The sequence below is a fragment of the Acartia tonsa genome, chromosome 6 (assembly GCF_053477335.1).
Source record: "Acartia tonsa isolate MP-2025a chromosome 6, ASM5347733v1, whole genome shotgun sequence".
Lineage (NCBI taxonomy): Eukaryota > Metazoa > Arthropoda > Copepoda > Calanoida > Acartiidae > Acartia > Acartia tonsa.
The window spans coordinates 24,117,609-24,138,245 of NC_137265.1; the positions used below are offsets into that span (position 1 = coordinate 24,117,609).

The following is a 20,637-nucleotide window of genomic DNA, read 5'->3' on the forward strand; positions in this document are numbered from 1 at the left end:
CATTATTGACTTTATGATTTTAAGACTTTGATTTTGTGTTATAGAATAGTAAAGTGACTCTTGAGCCACCAATTTGAAATATCATTTTGATATAAGCTTTTCTTCACGCCTATTATATGCAGGGAGGGGAAGGACATTGGCGATAAAATTAATCTACAACATTAATATTTCCCCAATATTTCAGTTTCTAAAAGGACACAATTTTAAATTCCAAATTTAAGATGATTATATTTGCCAGTGCCCAATCCTAAAATCCCTGATTACAAATCATCATTTATAATCAGGGATAAGGGATAGGAAACCTGGCCATAAATTAGGTCTCGGCCTGGTTTTGAAAGGGATCATGCAACTTTTACCATTTGCCTAATTTAATGACCTTACTGGCGGACGGCTCATATTGGTTACCGCTCTAAACCAATAGTGTTCTGTGATTTGGGCTTGTTTTGTATCAACCAATCACCAATTGGCGGAGCCAATTGGTGATTGGTTGATACAAAACAAGTCCAAATCACAGATGGCGAAAATTTTACAAGCAGACAATTCTAGAAAAAATAATGATTTCGTCTGCTATGAAAAAATAAATATAAATGGTGTTAGATCACATTAGTTTAATTATTAAATCTGATTAGAGTTAAACATTAAAAAAGGGCCACATAGAAAAAAAACAAAAATAACGGGATTATTTTTTTGGAAAGAAGGTAGCTACGAATTTTCATTTGGTAGTTTATAAATTAGATGTTGTATTTTGAATTTTAAAAATTTAGTACGGAGTTGATACAACACCTTCACCCTAATTTTTGTACAATACAACACAGTACAGATATATCATTACATTATATCCAGTATAGTATCCAAAGAACTTGATAGAATGTTACCCAAGTGCATATTTATTTATTTATTTTGAATTTTAATTAGCAATGAAATTTTAAATAAAATTTTTACTCATTAATAAAAATGTAAATAATACAAACTAAAATCTGTCTGAGGGAAACCCAACGATAGATTTCTGACAGTTCAAATTACCAAAGTAAAAGATAAAAAATTTTGGGAGAGAAAAAACTTCATTTTAACAAAAGCCATTAATATATAGGTTTATAAAAAGTTATGTTTTTTACTTTAAACTAGCTACCTGAATTTGATTCTATACTTTATCTACACACACACACACAGCTTTTTCATTAGCATTTTATACGAACCACTGCACTATCCCAAAACTGGTTTATTAGGCTAGAAATAGGCCTAGGCTTGAAATAGGCCTGAAATAATATTTTCCTACGTTTCCCATCCCTTATCCCTGTTTATAATAATCTTTTATAATATTATTCAAAAAGAAGTTTAAGAAAAACTAATTGGTCTTTAATATTAAACTACTTTTTGTAAAAAAAAACAATTGATAGATTGTTTCAATATCAAAACATTCTTTTTAAAGCTAATAATGGGATATTTCTAGTAGAAAAACTATTTTGCATCCAATTTTTCACCACTGAAACCAACTTTATCCCTAATCATATGTATTTAAAGGGAATTGTCATACCCAGTGATTTGTTGTAGATGTTCAACCCCGATATGATAAACCAAATTACCCCTTCCGTAGATTACAAATCATTGATAGGAAAGTTCTTATGAAAGTCCCAAAATTTTTAGGACAACTTAAACTTTGAGGACCATTGTAATTTACAGTCCAATGTTTCCTCCCTTTCTGATATAAATGGATTTGTTAGTGCTTAAAAATGCAAAAGTTTACGTCATTTAGAGTATAGCATGAGAGGACATTAAAATTTAGCCCTAAAAACATACACACACACAAACACCATAATATAAAAGTAAGCATTCTTTTTTACAGGAATTACATTAGAAATACAGACTATCAAAATAGAAAATCTACTGTGATATTTAAGATTAGACTACTACAAAATCTACCAAAATGAGCTGTTAGCCTTCTTTGTTTTTAATTATGCCTTTTAATGCCTTGGACACTACCAAATGCGGTATAGGGAAATGTTATTATAGAAGTGAGGATACTCTAAAATTCACCTTAGCCTGTCTGTCTAATATGCTCGCGTGTTTTCAAATACAAAGTGATTGCTTGTGGCAAAAATATTAATTCACTATTAGATTATAGCTTATATGTTAGATCATTTTCTAATTTCTTCTTTTAACCCCTAACTTCTTTCTTTTAAAATGAAGAGCCATTCAAAGGAAACTGTAAAAAAATCACACTTCCAATCACAAGTCGTACTTGATCCCCCTTTAACGTTCTTTACTACAACAAAATTACTCCTAAATCGCACTTGATACCACTCTAATTGTCCACAAATCACTCTTAAATCGTCCTAGATCCTACACTAACTGTCTTCAGGTTATAAAAATCTAACTTATCCAACTGTAATCTTCTTTAGGTCCACAAAATTACTATCAAATCGCACCTAATGACACTTGATCCAACTTTAACTCAAATTTTCAGTCACTCTCAAATCGAAATTGATCTTACTTTAACTGTCTTCACTTCCACAAATTCACTCTCAAAATAGCACTTGATCCGCTCAATTTACTGGTTGAGTAAATTTTTATTATTTTGCATGCCTCTCTCACCAATTTTAAATTGGATGGATGCCTCAAAACTTTACTTTTTTTAAAGTTTGTCAATTAGAATTTGAAAGGCATAATAATATTTATAAAGAAAATCTTTTGCATCCTAATAATGTACAAGTCAAAAGAATATTTTGCTGTTATCATATCAATGTAAAGTAGTTCTTATAACGATATTGTGTTGTTACCCTCACCTCAAATAGGTATAAACCTTCCCATGACCTTGACTGTAAGAAGAACTATATCGGTTCAGAGGTTAGCTCTTCAATACAATTACACACAGATAGACATCTTTTTACATTCACATACAATGGTTAAAAATGTACTCGAATGGATATAAAAAATCATTTCACTTGGGATTATATTTATATTCAAATAGTAAAGCTATAATGTGATAATTTAAAATTGGTCGCGATTCAAAGACTAATGGATATTTTATGGATACGGGAGAATAACGTACAATACTGTAAATTTTTTACAACTAGTAAGTCACATTGTGTACACAATTCTTCATTATTACTAAATGATAGTTTCTTGTTTTTTTTTCTCATCTAAATGATATATCATTTAGGTGGGAAAGGGAAATTGAAATATTGAGTAAATCGATAATGAAAAGCTTTTAAATTAGTTTTGTTATACGCTGTCTCTAAACCTTAAATGGTTAACTATTAAATCTTGATTGAGTTGTACAAACTAACAAATTCTGACTTTTCATACAAATATTAAAATCTGCATAAGGGTTAATTATTAAGTTGGTACAAAATTAATCATTAATAAATAATAATAACTGTATATACCCCTTTAAATCTGAGATGTTTTAAAATCCTACCTGTAATACGCCTTTGTGATGGCATCAAACTGACCTACCTTTGGTCTATTAAAATGTATACTGGCTTGCCATTGGTAATTTAGTCTGTGTATTGGCCTATGATTGGTCATTTCTACTGTATTACGAAATTTTTATAGGCACTATAAAAAGCTTTAAAATCCTACCTGTAATACGCCTTTGTGATGGCATCAAACTGGCCTACCCTTGGTCAATTAAAATGATGCTGTGAGTATTGGTGCAAAAAATGGGGACAAATTTCAAATTGTTTTGGCGTTTGACGTCATACCCCCATCTCTTTTCTAGGGGGTTTCTTTCCTCCTTCCCTTTTCTTTCCCCTCACTTGTGACGTTAACAATCAGCCCCGTCAAATCAATTTAAAATTTGTCCCCTTTTTTTTGCACCAATACTCACAGCATCCGACATTTTTATAGGCACTATAAAAAGCGTTAAAATCCTACCTGTAATACGCTTTTGTGATGGCATCAAACTCCTCCTGTCCCGCCGTGTCCCAGAGCATCAGCCTGACATCCTCCCCGTGGATGCGCAGCTGCTTCTCCAAGAAGTCCACTCCTGTCATGGTCAAAGAAGATGAAATAAAAGTTTCTCTATCAAAGGTCGCACAAAATAATGGATGTATTACTACTTGGATCTTTCTTCTCGTGTTCTCGAGTAAAGTAAAACTCGCAGCGGGCTAAAATTCCGATATCCCCTATCCACATCATCTACCCCATCTCGCCTACTGGATGACCAATAAGTGAGTTCCATGTTAGCAACCTAAATTGACGACAACTTTCACCCTGTTATAATATCGACGTATTTTCTATATCCATTCACAAAATGGTGATTTAATTGCTAAACAAGCGCTTAAAATCCTAATATACCAATAGATTTAAAACAATATTATAATAATATAAATAATTTATTTTTATAAAATCATTTACAAATTATTTTGTTCATATTTAAAAAATCTATCTCATTAAGCAGCCTAGTAAATCACACTAGCCCCTTAGGATTTTAGATTAAAAGAAAGAACTGCCTTTTTCTCGATATTTTAGATTAGTTGTTTTAAGCCAAGGGAATCATAATATAAATTTTCAGACGCATATCTTATTATATAACATCTTTGCCTATAGTCTTCTTGTATGATTTTGTGAATGTTCCTCTGCAGTATCGCTGGATCATGCTGGATTTACCCACGGCTCCATTTCCAACTATCACTACCTGAAATAGATAGATAAATGAATTAATGAATAGATACTAGATAGTTTAAAAGATAGATTAAGATGAAGTCATAGATAGATGAAGATATTTTTAGGGGGATTTTTTTAGCTTTAACGTGAAATTGTTAACTAACAAATCTGGTTTTATCTTTTTCCTTTCAATATCCGCGGAAAGCTGTCCATAATACATTGCGATAAATAACTATAATTAGTTGCTTAGAATCTTTGAATAAAGTGTTCCTTGATTATTTATCGTATGTTATTGTAGCAGCTAATATAATAATACAGAAAGGCCCAGTCCTATAATTCCATTTTTATATGGATAAACGTATAAGAAAATCATTACAAAAATAACTAACAATAATAATAATAAGTTTGTTTAACAACATGATATAAAGTAGATCAAGCGGTCTGTCTTTCTGAAGCTTAAGATCTTAGTAACCATTAAACAGATGATAACGTATAAATTTCGATTGTTATTTATTATTCCTTTAAGTCAAAATATTTATTCTTTTATTCCATGGAATGAAGTGTATATTGTGACAAGTAAGAAGATAATTGAATAAAGCCCTTTGGGTATTCCATATAATATCATATATTATAGGTAGCAATCCTACTTGATAACTAGGTCATGTGTCTGTTTGTCTAGATATAGAACCTGTAGTATTCTATATAGTATCATATATTATAGGTAGCACTCCTACTTGATAACTAGGTCATGTGTCTGTTTGTCTAGAATGAGAACCTGTAGTATTCTATATAGTATCATATATTATAGGTAGCACTCCTACTTGATAACTAGGTCTTGTGTCTGTATGTATGTCTAGATATAGAACCTGTAGTATTCTATATAGTATCATATATTATAGGTAGCACTTCTACTTGATAACTAGGTCATGTGTCTGTCTGTATGTCTAGATATAGGACCTGTAGTATTCTATATAGTATCATATATTATAGGTAGCACTCCTACTTGATAACTAGGTCATGTGTCTGTTTGTCTAGAATGAGAACCTGTAGTATTCTATATAGTATCATATATTATAGGTAGCACTCCTACTTGATAACTAGGTCATGTGTCTGTCTGTATGTCTAGATATAGAACCTGTAGTATTCTATATAGTATCATATATTATAGGTAGCACTCCTACTTGATAACTAGGTCTTGTGTCTGTATGTATGTCTAGATATAGAACCTGTAGTATTCTATATAGTATCATATATTATAGGTAGCACTTCTACTTGATAACTAGATCATGTGTCTGTCTGTATGTCTAGATATAGGACCTGTAGTATTCTATATAGTATCATATATTATAGGTAGCACTCCTACTTGATAACTAGGTCATGTGTCTGTTTGTCTAGAATGAGAACCTGTAGTATTCTATATAGTATCATATATTATAGGTAGCACTCCTACTTGATAACTAGGTCATGTGTCTGTCTGTATGTCTAGATATAGAACCTGTAGTATTCTATATAGTATCATATATTATAGGTAGCACTTCTACTTGATAACTAGGTCATGTGTCTGTCTGTATGTCTAGATATAGGACCTGTAGTATTCTATATAGTATCATATATTATAGGTAGCACTTCTACTTGATAACTAGGTCATGTGTCTGTCTGTATGTCTAGATATAGGACCTGTAGTATTCTATATAGTATCATATATTATAGGTAGCACTCCTACTTGATAACTAGGTCATGTGTCTGTCTGTATGTCTAGATATAGGACCTGTAATATTCTATATAATATCATATATTATAGGTAGCACTCCTACTTGATAACTAGGTCATGTGTCTGTCTGTATGTCTAGATATAGGACCTGGAATATCTATAATAATATCATATATTATAGGTAGCACTCCTACTTGACAACTAGGTCATGTGTCTGTCTGTATGTCTAGATATAGGACCTGGAATATTCTATAATAATATTATGTATTATAGGTAGCACTCCTACTTGATAACTAGGTCATGTGTCTGTCTGTATGTCTAGATATAGAACCTAGAATATTCTTTGTAATATCATTTACTAAGTATATTTGCGATTACTTTTATTTAATGAAATCTTCCAATTTTTAACATGTACAAAACGGCCTGCTTAATTGCTTCAAGATCCATGTCAGATCTATATAGGAAATAAATGTCTATAAATGAGCTCAAGTCTTCCAAGGAATATATGTTTAAAACTTATAGTGCTCCAATAATCCATAATAAACTCCCATTGGCCAGAACGATAAGACCCATTATTTTACTTTATTAAAAATAAATTCATTTTTTTCATTTCATGTTGCTATTTACATTATATGGAAGTATTTAATTTCTAATCATGAAAAAGAAAATTTAAATTTATAATATAATAAATTTAAGAAAACTCTGTTTTAAAAGAATTCGATTGTGGCGACACTTTGTGTGTTCAAATATTAAACTAAAATTGTAATCATATTAACCCTTTGGTGATGGAAATGTAAAGAAAAAAATATAATTTAAAAAATCTTTTTAAAATCATTTAAATTATTAAATATTTACTTTCTTTAAATAGTAATGCCGGGTGAGGAAAATAGATTTATTGAGAAATAGATATGCATATAGAAAACTAGCCAATAGGGAGATAGTTATATCGAGCGAACTCTAGTATATTATAGGTAGCACTCCTACTTGATAACTAGGTCATGTGTCTGTCTGTATGTCTAAATATAGGACCTAGAATATTCTTTATAATATCACATATAATAGGTAGCACTCTTATATAGGATCTTAAAATATTTTAAAGAAAGAGAGACAAAATTAATTATACGGTTTTAAATAAAAATAATAAAATTTTAAAAAGATGGAAGGAAAGGGAAGTGAGAAAGAGGGACATTTAATCTTTAAAAATGATGAAAAAACAAAACTAAAGTTGTAGTAATCTTTATGTGTAGTAACTTTTTTGTAGTTGGGTTGATATTCATGGATTGGACAATGGAAGAGAAAGATTAATATTCAAGGATAGGACAATGGAAGAAAAAATTATATTGAGGGATAGGCCAATGGAAGAAAAAAGATTAATATTCAATCTAGCCAACGGCGGGATAATTTTAGAACGCCGCCTCTAGTATATTATAGGTAGCACTCCTACTTGATAACTAGTTCATATGTCTGTCTGTTTGTCCAGATATAGAATCTGTAGTATTTTGTACCAATTGCCGAACGTTGCTTCTTGTTGGTAAAATCATCCTTGCTATATTATTACTTAGTATATTAGATTGAGTCAATGACATTTGGTGATGTCAATTTATTGATGAAAAGAATCATTCCAAAAATTACATTCATGTAAAATGTTTGTATCAATTATTGTTAAAGCTAATTCAGTTTATAATTGTAGAGAAAAAACTTTAGGTTTTTTCCTAAACGAATTTGTAATTACCAACCAATAAAAATGATTTATTGTAAACTAAAAGAACCCGAAGCAAATACTTTTTTGTTGTAGTTTGATAAATAAAATTATTTACCAGAGGGAAGGGAGCAAAATGTTATTTTTTCTTTGTAAATTTTAAGATAAAACTTTGCAAGAAATGCCTTCAATTGATTTTATGAAATTTTTAAAATACTATATACACAGATGTCATGAAAACAGCAAGACTGGTCATTCAACCATTTTCTTGAAAAGCATTCATCCTGGGCATGTTTTAGGCTATTTAATTATATTTAATTTGTATAGAAAATGGTTGGATTTGTCTTTGCACACCCCTGTGTTAATAGGTAGCATATGTGGGTGTATCTTTATTTCCACGCATACTACTATCAGGGATCTCAAGGGATAAGATAATGGACGATAAGTTAATAAATACCTCCAGTATATTAAAAATATTGGTTGAAAAGTTTGGACACTTTGGCTTTATATAAAAAATGAAGATTAGATAATATATCACAGTTTTTAGGTCAATAGCAAATAAATAAATAAAAGAGTTTTTTTTATAAAAATAGTAAAGGAGAAGAAACAATATGTGCTGTTGTAATAAATCTTTTTCTGATAACTCCATGAGTAATACATGTGTTGAAGTGAGAGCACACCACAAGTGTGATAATAATTTATAGCATTTGCTTTCTAATTTAATCTCGGAAAGCAATTTTCAACAGGGCATTTAATTCCTAACAAAACAAGATTAATCATGTTCAAAGCAAGATAAAATAATTTCCAGTATGGTTTCGAAACAGATTATTGTCCGCTGGATTAGAACCGGATCTTAGCTATACTGATAAATCATGGTTTGCATCGTATTATAGACAATTTTCTAGGAATATTAAAATAAAAGTAATACAAGTTTTGTTACCCGAGCCGTAAGTTCCTTGGGCCTAACAAGACTTTTTAATTTAATATTATAATTTTTCATTTTGACATTCGCGAAAAGCTGTCTATAATACGATTTGATACCTGGCCATTATTGTTTTACTATTGATCGTAAGTCAAGGCTGTTATTAAATATTATTGGTTGTCTGATAACATAAGAATTCTTAAATGGAATTTTATTTGAAATTTACAAAAAGTGATGTTTCTTGCAATTTCCTAACAATTAACTTTTTTCATACTTTTTCACCAAAGTATTTAACTGTTAACATGAACCAGATTTTATCCGGACTGAGGCAAAGCATTTGGTGAAAATTGTATGCTTGGAATTTTTTTTTAAAGTTTCATGAAGGAGCATTTTTGATTTTTCAGCACTATTACCGATCTTTCACAAAAATTATAGATATCTATAATACAAAGTAGAACGATGTCTCTCTGTCTGTCTGTCCGTCTGTCTGTCTGTCCGTCCGTCCGTCCCTCTGACCACTGAACCGATCGGATTCTACTCTTCAGGAAATATACCTACTGGTCCTGTGGTGGTTTTAGGCTATTTTCTTGGGGGGTTGGACACTCCTAACCCCCCAATTGTAGGGGATTTCCTTGGTCCTTTTTTTGTAGGGGTTTTCCTTGGTCCTTTGACGTATTTCGCCCAAATTTTTTTTATCACCTCTTGGGGCAAAGCCCCTAGAGGCCATGGGCGAAGCCGCTAGTAATGAATAAAGAGTAGCTGCACTTGGAAGAAAGACATAATTCATGTAAAGTCACACTGAAATAGAGTTTATAAAAAAATATAAACAGAGAAAAGGGACAAATTTTCTGCAATATAAGTGTTAATATTCCGCTAGTTGTATGGGGAGGTAGGAGGTTCGAGTCATATCCATCACAGAGTAACAAAAATGGTTTATAATTTAAGGAATATTGATTTCTAGGACGATCATGCATAAAATTGTGAGAAAAGCATATCTAAAATCGGGTACAGTACCTTTCGTGGCAACGCACCTTAAGGGGCGATTCTTCGTATTTTTCACAGTAGGTTTTCTCCTATTTATGGCCCCTGCGGGGGGCTCATCCCTGTGGAACAATCACCTAACCCAATATAACCTAACCTACCTATCAAGGGCCATTTTAAAAATTTGACGAATCGCCCCTTGAGGTGCGTTGCCATGAGAGAGACTATTCCCCTAAAATCAAGTATTAGAACATAATATTTAATATCAAAAGCGACAGTACTCCATATTTGTTAATATATGATTTAATTACCAGCGATCTAAAGAGACAAGACAATGATCGATAAATTGATGCACATCCACAATGATGGTACACAAAATTAACCCTTCTGTAGTTTACAATTAGTGGTTGAAACGTTTGGACACTCGGCTTAAACTAACCAATCAAAATTCAATATAAGTCCCCAAAGCCAATGTACAAGAAAACGTTATTTTAAAACTTTGGGGACTAACAATAAAGATATAATAATAATATAAAGATGCATATTTTAATAAACATTCATTCAAGAGTATATATCCCTGCTTTCACACCTGAACTTAAATTTCCTCCCATAGACAATTTAAGAGCATTTAACTTTCAGAGCAAAGCGGCTCCTAATTAATTATGTTCAGTTGAAAAAAAAAGAAAAAATATATATTTTTTAGATACTTTAAAATTATTAAAACTTAAACATATCTAAACAAAATCGATTTTACAACAATACTTAAGATAATGCATTTTAAAATTATCTTTTAAAAACGTTAAAACTTGGACTTGCTATGTTTTTTTTTATTGCATGCAAAGCGTTTCTATAAATCTTGGGTTCTCGAGCCAAACAACATATTTTTCATCTAATTGACAAAAAAGATAATATGTTGGCTAGGACGACTATCTATCGGGGATCTCAGGGGATAAGACATACACGATAAACTAATGTACATCCCCAATGATGATAAACATAATTACTTATCCCCCTTCTATGTCTAAATCAATACTGGAATATTGTAGACACTAATATGTTTGACCCAACCAATCAAGATTTCATAAAAGTACCCAAAGTTTTCAAGCCAACGAGAAAGAAGACGTGCCTTCTGCATATGGATAAATCTAATCTTGTTTTTCTTTGCACAAAAATGTTTTTTTCCTGATTCGTTGCAAAAGCAAGCAAGCAGCGTTTAAAGCAATTTTAAAGGCAAGTTGAAAATAAAGCCATTACATTTGAGTAGAGTATTTGGAAAAGTTTCAGGGAGGCAGGGAATAATAGAACATAAAATTATTCTACATCCGTTTATTTCTCCAATAGATACAAGATAGTGAATTATGAATTATAATAGGGGGAAGATTAAATAATCGACCATTGTCCTAACCCAATATCCCTGGAAAAGTATATACACGGCAAAATTGTTTTTTGTCATGAAATAGTCTATATTTGTATGTATACATGGTGCACTGTAGGAAAAATTATTGAAATACATGGAAATATATTTTTCAGAACGACTTTGAAACCAATTGATATCCGCTGGATTAGTACCGGTTCTAAGCCTTACTGAAAAAATATTTATAGCATTATATTATATCAAGTTTTCTACGAATAAAAAATGTACACATTTATATCCACGGAAAGCTGTTTATGATACGATGCGATAAATAACTATTACAAACCTTACATGAAGAGTCCTGTAACAATATAATAATATATAGAGATAATATATAGGAATCGTAGCAACAGGGGCATTTAGGTACACTTAGGGGCATGCACTAGTGTTTCCAGGGTAGAATAAAAGTTAAATTAGTGGTTGAAATGTTCCTAATTTCTTGTTTTAGGGAATGTAGATACTCTTCTTCTGCAGTCTTATGGTTTTATTTTGTAAGAATAGTAATTTTTTTTTACAGTGTACTGTACATATATTATTATAATATCTTCCTTATAAGCAATATAATTGTTTATTTTATGTAAATAACAATAAAGTCAACTGAATAACTTATTCTCATTGAAATAGATATATGTATATATAATTATATGAATAAATAGAATAATTATAAGAAGTTTTGAAATAGTATATTCAACGAGTTAAGGTACTTGGAGTTGTGATTTTTTAAATGTTACTAGTGGCACTTGTGAGAAGGGGGGAAAGGGGGAAAGGGAAGTCAAAAAAATAGTCATAAAACTTTCCTCGACCCATGAAAAGCTGCACTGTAAAGGAGAACCATACCAGTTCAACATTTAGAGAGATCCTTCGCTACAAACATAAAGCTTACTACTTTATATTACAGAATAAACATTGCTCTATAAGAAAAAAATTATTTTGTTGGTCAATTTTTTTAAAACACGATTATTAAATTATTATTATGAAGGTCCTTAAATTGAAAAGTCGTGAAATCTTTAATGTATTTAGAATTTATTAAATCGACATATTTTCTTCTTTTTACTACAGCATGGACGATGAATGTTCATAAGTAGCGAAGAAAAAAAGCAAACCAAGACAAGCCTGCAATTAGAGTAAAACATAAAATAAATATGAATAGTAAGCAATCCAGGAGCCTTCATATTAATTTGATGTTCCATGCTTTTATTGTAAAATGTAAACTTCTATCATAATAGGTAAGTAAGTCTAATATCTTGTTTCACTTATGCATTAAAGAACGTACTTAAGGACATACACAGTAATATAGTAACTGCACTGTATTTTTTATAGTGTCTTATCCCTGCGAAAAGCCATAATCTAACTTTACCTAACTTAAAAACAAAACAAAATTGTTATCCTATTATAGACTGTAGTATGGTTTGCCCGTTAAGATCTTGTTAACCACTGAACCAATTAGGTTTGGGAAGCACTAAAAGGAATGTGTCATACTTTTTATTACTCTCTCCCTAATGATGCTAAGGGCGCAGCCGCTAGCCTGTAAAACATAGAATTTTTATTTGAAATCAAAGTGTATGCTAATTTGTTAGCAAGTTTAGTGTGCATTTTTAAAATGCATTTTAGGCCTTTTTGAGTTTTGCCCATTTTTAAAACCTCTACATTCCAGTGGTGTAAACAAAAGAGGAAAGGGTGGTGAGAGAAAGACAAATTGTAAAACAAGAACATTAAAGTCCACAACAAAATAAATATAGCTGAGGAAAGGTTCTCAGCCATACTGAATTATCATGTACAGCACACATCTTTCTTGAAGTGTAAATGGAAAACAAAAAATGCCTGCCCTATAAGAAGAAAACAAAAGTTTTAGACATTTATATCAAGATTAAATCCTGAAATTTTCAAAATATTTTAACGAGGTTTTTTTGAGAAAATTAGATTTGAAAATTTCAAGTTCAATTTTCATCCCCTAAGAGTTACAGCATAATCATGACAAGAAAAGCAAAGGTTATTTATTTAAAATTTTGAACAACTTTGCTTTTATGAAGTATTTCATAAAACCTCTCTATATATGATTTATTTAAAGCTGAATTTCTGTGACCTTAGCAAAGCAACTGATAAAAATGGCCATTAATTAACTCCCTTTATGAGTGGTTTTATGAAGAACTTTATCAAAGCAAACTTGTTCAAAATTTTAAATAAATAATCTTTGCTTTTGGACAAAAATAAATAATCAAAAACAGATTTAGGGGACCTAATCGTTGTAGAATGGTTGGCATATTAAAACTATTAGAAGAGGGAAAGTTTTATTGACAGGCCTAACACACACACACACACAAACACACACACACACGCACACACACACATGCACACACACACACACACACATGCATAACTAGAAATAAAGGGATAGTTTTTCGATCTTGAGACCATATATTTTAGGTGGGTAGATGTACCCCTCATCCCCTTCAAGTAGCCTTCAAGCTACCAGGACCATAACTAGATTTCCTAATAGTAATACATTGCCGACTTTCAGTAGGAACTTTGTAGTTCAGTCAATAGCGTCGGAAATATAAACACAGTCAAGTCGATACAAAAGTGCAGAAAGCAATAAGTAAAAAAGGACCCAAATACTAAATCCGGGTGAATTACATATCTATACTTATACATTTATTATTCATTGTTAGCAATAGTTAATATTGTTTAGAGCTTATTGAAAGTTCCCTTCAACTCTGAGATAACACACACTAATAAAAAAAACCGCTTTTCCTTTCAACTTGGGTTTTCAGTTTTTATTTCACATTCTTCACGTAATAAAAATTTTATAGTAGGATAAAATAAAATTTCTCTGATATTTCATGATTAGAACTTATATTAAACATTTTTTTTTGTTTTTTTGCTCCATGGAAGGTAAGGGACAAAAAAGTAGCGCAAAACCATCCCAAGACTTAAATATAAAAATAAGATAGTCTAAAACCATACAGGGATGTGAAGCCTTTCCTCATACGAAGAACTCAATCGGTTTAGTTGTTAGCGAGATCTTACAAAAAGAACATACTTACTCTATATATTAGGATATGTTTAAATAGAGTTCAACGGATGCATACAGAGACAGTACAAGTGAAATAAAACAGCAATACCCCAAAACTAGATTTTAATTAATATAATAGTGAAATGTAGATATAAAAGTTTGTTAATATTCTGTCCATCCTTTAAGCGATGGAGTGCAAAGAATTTTGCCACAGGGGTGCGCGAAGCGAACATGATAATTTTGACACTTCAAAATCGAAGGGGTGATGGGGGTGTGAGTGAGCTTAAGGGAGGTAGATTGTGATACAACCCCCTTCTATACGCCGCTGCCTATAAATAAAGTGATTTTTTTATTTTTAAGGACACAATGAAAAAATGTAATCATTGAAATTTTTACATTTTTTTTAAATGTCCAAAGTTTTTATTTTTATTAATATCACAAGTTAACGATAAGTCAGTGACTAAAAATTGCATGTGGAACTTGAAAATCTAAGGCCTTTAGAAATGTTTTGTGATTAAAAAGTAGGTAAACACGTTTTTAATAATGATTTTACTTTTAGTTTTATCAACATATGGTTTCATTCAGGGAGGGAGGGCATATTGGGCTGTTAATTGCACTAGTCCCCAAAGTTTTACAATAAGGTTTCCTTATTCGTTGACTCAACAACTTTGGGGACTTTTAATAAAATTTTATTAGCTGGTTTATTGAGTTGAGATCAACCACTAATTTTGATCTACTGAACTGGTAATTTTGTGTATCGTCATTGGAAATATACATCAAATTATAGGTAATTTTCTTATCCCTTTAGATCCATGGGTTTCAATACAAAGTATTTGGACTTAGGATGCTTCATTTTTAAAGTGATAACACTTTAGGATCAAAGTTTCTCCTCTACTAATCTCTGCTATTGTTTTTCATTTTTCTAAAAGCATTTATGTAATAATTGTTGTGTTTATTAAAGTAGATTTTTAAAAGGTTACTCAAGATATCTAAAACTGTTAGACGATTAAAATGTTCTTTTGAAATCTTCTATAGATTGAGGGAAGGACTTAAGCTATATTTCTAAAGCAATATGAGAACTGAATTAAAAAGAGTAACCCTAAATAGTTTGAAATTGGGTTGTAAGGGGTAGGGACGGTATGTGTTGTTGTAATAATATTGTATATGTGTGAGTGTGGGGGCATCCACTTTTGTCGACATGAATGGACATCTCTTTTGATGTCATCTTTATAAGCTTTGTCGGCGTTTACAAACGTATCACGTGTCATCACTAAATCTTAAATCTTAAAATTTCTTAAAATAGAAATTTGTGATGGCTATTTTATTTTACCGTCATCCTCATATAATATATATTTTATAAATAAAAATACATTTGTTTCATTCAATATGTTACAAAATATTTGATCATAAGGTTTCCTTTCTTTATTAAAAATCCCTCTTAGTAATCAAGCTTCCAAAATAAATAATCCCATAGCAAAAAAATATATCAACCCTTTTATTCGGGCAAATTCCCTAAAGCAATGGATATACTTTTTAAAGACAAGCATTTTTGAGGTCTTTAGGATCATGTACAAATTATTGGAAAGGAAAAATATTATTTAAAGAGATGCTACGCCTATAATAAAATAATAATTATTTGTTTAAATAACGGCAGTTTACATTAAAATTCAAAAAAAATTTCAAAGAATAAAAGCTTGAAAAATATTTATAATTATATTTGAACAAGATATTTCTATTTAGGCAACCAAAAAACAAGTATATTCATGTGAAGTGCAAAAACAATAAGCTACTACTAATATTTTCATGGTATAACAGTTAACCAAGTACAGAAAAAAATGAAAATAAGTGGAGTGGGGTAGTTTTTTTTTTTTTTTTTAGGTTAGGTTAGGTTAAGATTGGGTGCTGAGTAGCCATGCAGGGTTAGGCCCTCCAGATTAAGGCCCCCCAAAGGGATTAGACATAGGAAAAATATACTCCTTCCCCATCATTTTCTACTTATCCTAAAAATAAAATGGCTGGGTTTTAGTGTTCGACAGGCACTTTTAGGGAAAACACATTAAACCATAATACATAAAAATTTATGTAATTTATGACATGTTTAGTAAATAATGTCTTGCTGTTGGGTACGTGTCCGTTTTTGTGTATCTACGCTAGTTTATACTGATGTACTTTGTAAACAAGCAAGTTATTCCTAGTTAATCATACTGAAATGACGTTCAGAAAGACACTATTAATAGAGAAGCTTCGCTACTACAGAAAAAAATGTGAAAAGGCAACAGATTAAGCCCTATTCATAACTTTACATGATTTTAACTGTCGCTTGCAAAGTATTTAAAATCATATTTTCGTCCTCTTCGACGTTTAGGCTGTTGTTACATCAACAAAAAATATACTCAAATTATTATTAGAATAACGAAAAGTCGATAATATGTCAGACATTTTTACTTTTTTTTGTTATTACATATTGAACACAGTAATAGTGTCTGACTGATTATGACGTAACAAAAAAAATTAGCCAATGAGAGGCCACTATAAATTTTACCATTGGCCAATAACGGCCTATCATTGGCTAATTTTTTTGTTACGTCATAATCAGTCAGACAATATTACTGTGTTCCTACATATTCAACATTAACATTAGTAATATTTAAGTAAGAAAAATAATTTTTTTTGAATTCAATGTTTTAATCATCTTACATTGGGGCCAAAAAAACATAAATTGATCCTGTTTCATTTTACTATCCGCGGAAAACTGTCTATGATACAATGCGATAAAAATAACTATTTCTTTTATAGAATTACATTGAAATATACATAAAAGAGACAAATTCATAAGTGTTGTATAAAAACTACAGAAATATTCAAATAGCTAATTTGCATATAAATAGTTGTCAACTAAGAAAACATTAATCAACTGTTGTATTAAAGATTTAAAAAAAAGTTATCCAAGCACCCTGGCTTTTACTTTGAGTAACTTCAAGCAGACAATCAACCTTTTAATTGTAAAACCTTTATATTGAAGTCCTTATGTGCAGGGTAATTCGTTTTGCATATTTATTGGCCAATTCCCTCTGTATTACTTTTTTATGTCACGCGCCTGGCATAGCAGCCAAAGGTACCATTTTAAAATCCCTAGTATATTGCGTTGCTGTAAGGACTCAAGCCCGACACCTTCATGATCAGAAGACAAGTTATCATGTATGCTAAAGTTATTGACAATTTTAAATAAACACCTTGTTGAAAAAAAAACGCGCATAACCAAAGAACAGGAGAATAATATCTTCTTGGTACAGGGATAAATGGACAGTTCAATGAAAGATTAAAATATATTGTTTCAAGCTACACATTTGAGTAATTTTGTTAGAAATTCTGGGATAAGACAATGATAGATAACTTAATCTTGCCCTAAACTCTGCTTTTGAACCTTGTTGGCATGCAAATATTAATCTACAATCCCCATACACTTACATGAAAATTTGGATCTTATTGAATTTTAAATAAACCTATCCCTTCATTCCTGACTCTTTTTCATTTTTCATTTTTCGTGTATTCCTTATTTTGCAGGGATGCAGGTAAAGCATAATGAACGATGAATTAATCATTCTTCCAATTTTAAAATAAAAAGTTCTGCCTTTAAAAGTTTGCAATTGTTATGATGTTGTTAATTTTTTTGGTTATTTTTAACCAACTTCTAAATCTAAATCATACTTTCGTTTATGATAATTGATATTAAAGATCAATTTATCGTCCCCTGTCCCTGTGGTATCGTGATTGAGGCCCATTTTATTGACAAATCATCTCAAGTCAGACTTTACAAGTCAAACTTACATTTTTGTGCCAACTTTAGACGGGGTTCTCACAATCGTGCAAACGTTTCACATATTCACAAAAATTAAAAAAAAGGGATAATATGTTACTTTTTTTCATCTAGTCGCAACGCTCTTGGCATATAGGAACTCTAAGTTTTCGAAGTAAGAAAATAGCTTAAAACCATCTAGTGATAAGAAGTATCCATAAAATAGATAACTCATTCGGTTCAGTATTATCGAAAGCTTAAGCTACAGACAAAAAAACCTTACTACTTTATATAACAGGATAGGTATTAGGTTAAAACTATCCCTTTGATTGCAAGACCTTTGTCTTTGCAAATGTAGTTACTCCAGTATCAAAACTGAATGCAATTAGAAGATGAAGGAAGCATACCTGAAAAACAGAAATAAATCAGATTTAAGTAATTATAAGACGTTAGAAAACATTTATTTTTCCACTGGTCACCATTGGTTTTGTAATCTAATGTCTCAAAAAATTTATGGAAAGTTTGCGTTTGAATACATTTTTTCAATAAATATTTTTTTGTGCTGATTTAATATATTTCGACTGTATTTTAAGAACTATTCTTTTATGTTTATAGTGTTGATATGCATGTGCGTTTGTGTGTCTGTTTGTGTTTCCGTGTATAGCAGAAACATATATTTCAAAATTTATACACGGATCGTTCAATCATTTCTTAAGGAAGAAGAAAAAAATGACAAATTTTTGTTGTCCGTTCTTTCCGAGTTTGTTAAAAATATGTTGCTAGGAAAATGTTGAAAATATACTATTTTGTTATCTTATTGTATATAGTACGTAGTAAGGTTTTGTATGTTTGTATGTTAAGATCTCGCAAAACACCGATAAGATTGAGTTCTCCAAATCAAGAAAGCTTCAAATAGATCCTATATCATATAATATGAACTGGTAAGTTTTTTGTTTGTTTAAAGCAAAGTATCTCTGAAATATACTAGGTTTTAGCTGATCAGGGAACCTTAGGGTATGCCTTGGGGTGGTTTTAGGCTATGGTTTCAGCCCTTAGTACTTAATTTTCGTTAAAATAACATTATTTATTTATAAAATTATTAATATCAATTTTCTTGGCATTTTTATACCTTTATTTCAAAATTTCTGTTTTTACCTGTCCGCTTCTCCCATGAAAGACCCTATCAATACGCTTCTGATTTGATACTGTATTAAAAAGTGTTTAATCTAGCACTTAAAAAGTGCATTAATCAAATCACTCATAAAGAATAATCAAAGGTCCTTTTCCCAGACAGCTTTATCGCGGCATATCGGTGTAACCCATGAAATAGCCAGTGGACCAACGATAAACCCCAACCATTAATTTAGAATTGTAAGAAGCTTTTTGAACGGCTGGCAGAGATTATTTATGTAGATAGTATGTCGCAGCCGACTTATTTGCAATGGTACTTTTTCAGTTAGGTTGATTGAGTAAGAAAACAATAAGGGCTAGAGATCCTCGCACGGGCTAAAAAAATGATTTCGAATTTAATAAAATAACGACGGGGGGGGGGGGGGGATTTGCTTAGGGGCAGAGTGAATATCTATAATTCTTCTAACATATAGGTATTTTTTTTTATAAATCTAAATATAATTTATAACTAATAAACTTCTAAGGTTTAAATTTTGATATTTTAGTAACTTTTACTTAGTTATACTTTTAAGCATTATATTAATAGACATTTTCTATATGGCTTATTTCACCTTTCAAAAGTTTAATTTTCAGGGAAGTTTCCCTCTGAACGTAAATAGCTGAAACTTAATTCAATTCCAAATATTTCATAATGATTAAGCTTTTCTTGGGGCCATAATAATTATGCCCATTCTTTGTTAATTATTATCCTTGTTATTTTTCAAAGTTAATAAATATGCATACGAGTGTTTAGAAAAAAAAATTTGTACAATAATTTAAGATCATTATAATGTGTTATTGGATAATATAATAATTATTGGACTAGGTATTACTTCAACAATAATTGAATTGTAAAAAAAGAGCTATGTGTCTATATTATACATTTGTACCTATTTCTCAATCAATTCTTTTTTAACATTCTTAATTATGACGGGTGCCATCAACTCCATTACTTCATTCTTCAAACTGGACTAAGGCTACGCCTCCCGTCTTCGTTGTAAATATCAAAATATTAAATTGTTAAATAATAGTTTGAGGCAGTTTGTCTTTTGTGGTGTGCACCTAGTTCCGTATAATATCACATTATTATCACAACTGACAAATAAATGAGGTCCATAGTAGTAATCTAAACTGAAGGCAAATTTCCCCTGTCATATTATCCACGTATTCTTTATCCATCGCAATAGCAAATAAATACAAGGATGTGCTTAACGATGCCGGGATTCAAAGGGATAAGACAATGGCCAATAAATCTTTGAGGACTAGTGTAATAAACAGACAAATGTCCCCTCCCTCCCTGTTTATGATGAGAATAAAGGGTAA

At 30.8% G+C, this 20,637-nt stretch overlaps 1 protein-coding gene across 1 annotated transcript in view; it reads right to left on the bottom strand.

Annotated features, from left to right (window-relative positions):
- LOC145322191 (ras-related protein Rab-23-like) overlaps window positions 1-20,637 on the bottom strand; it is a 202,336-nt gene that overhangs the window by 104,437 nt on the left and 77,262 nt on the right. The window contains exons 3-4 of the mRNA XM_080164032.1: window positions 4,546-4,639; window positions 3,877-3,988 (exon numbers count right to left, since the gene is read on the bottom strand). Coding sequence (XP_080020158.1) covers window positions 3,877-3,988; window positions 4,546-4,639 — 206 coding nt within the window. The remainder of the gene's footprint in view (window positions 1-3,876; window positions 3,989-4,545; window positions 4,640-20,637) is intronic.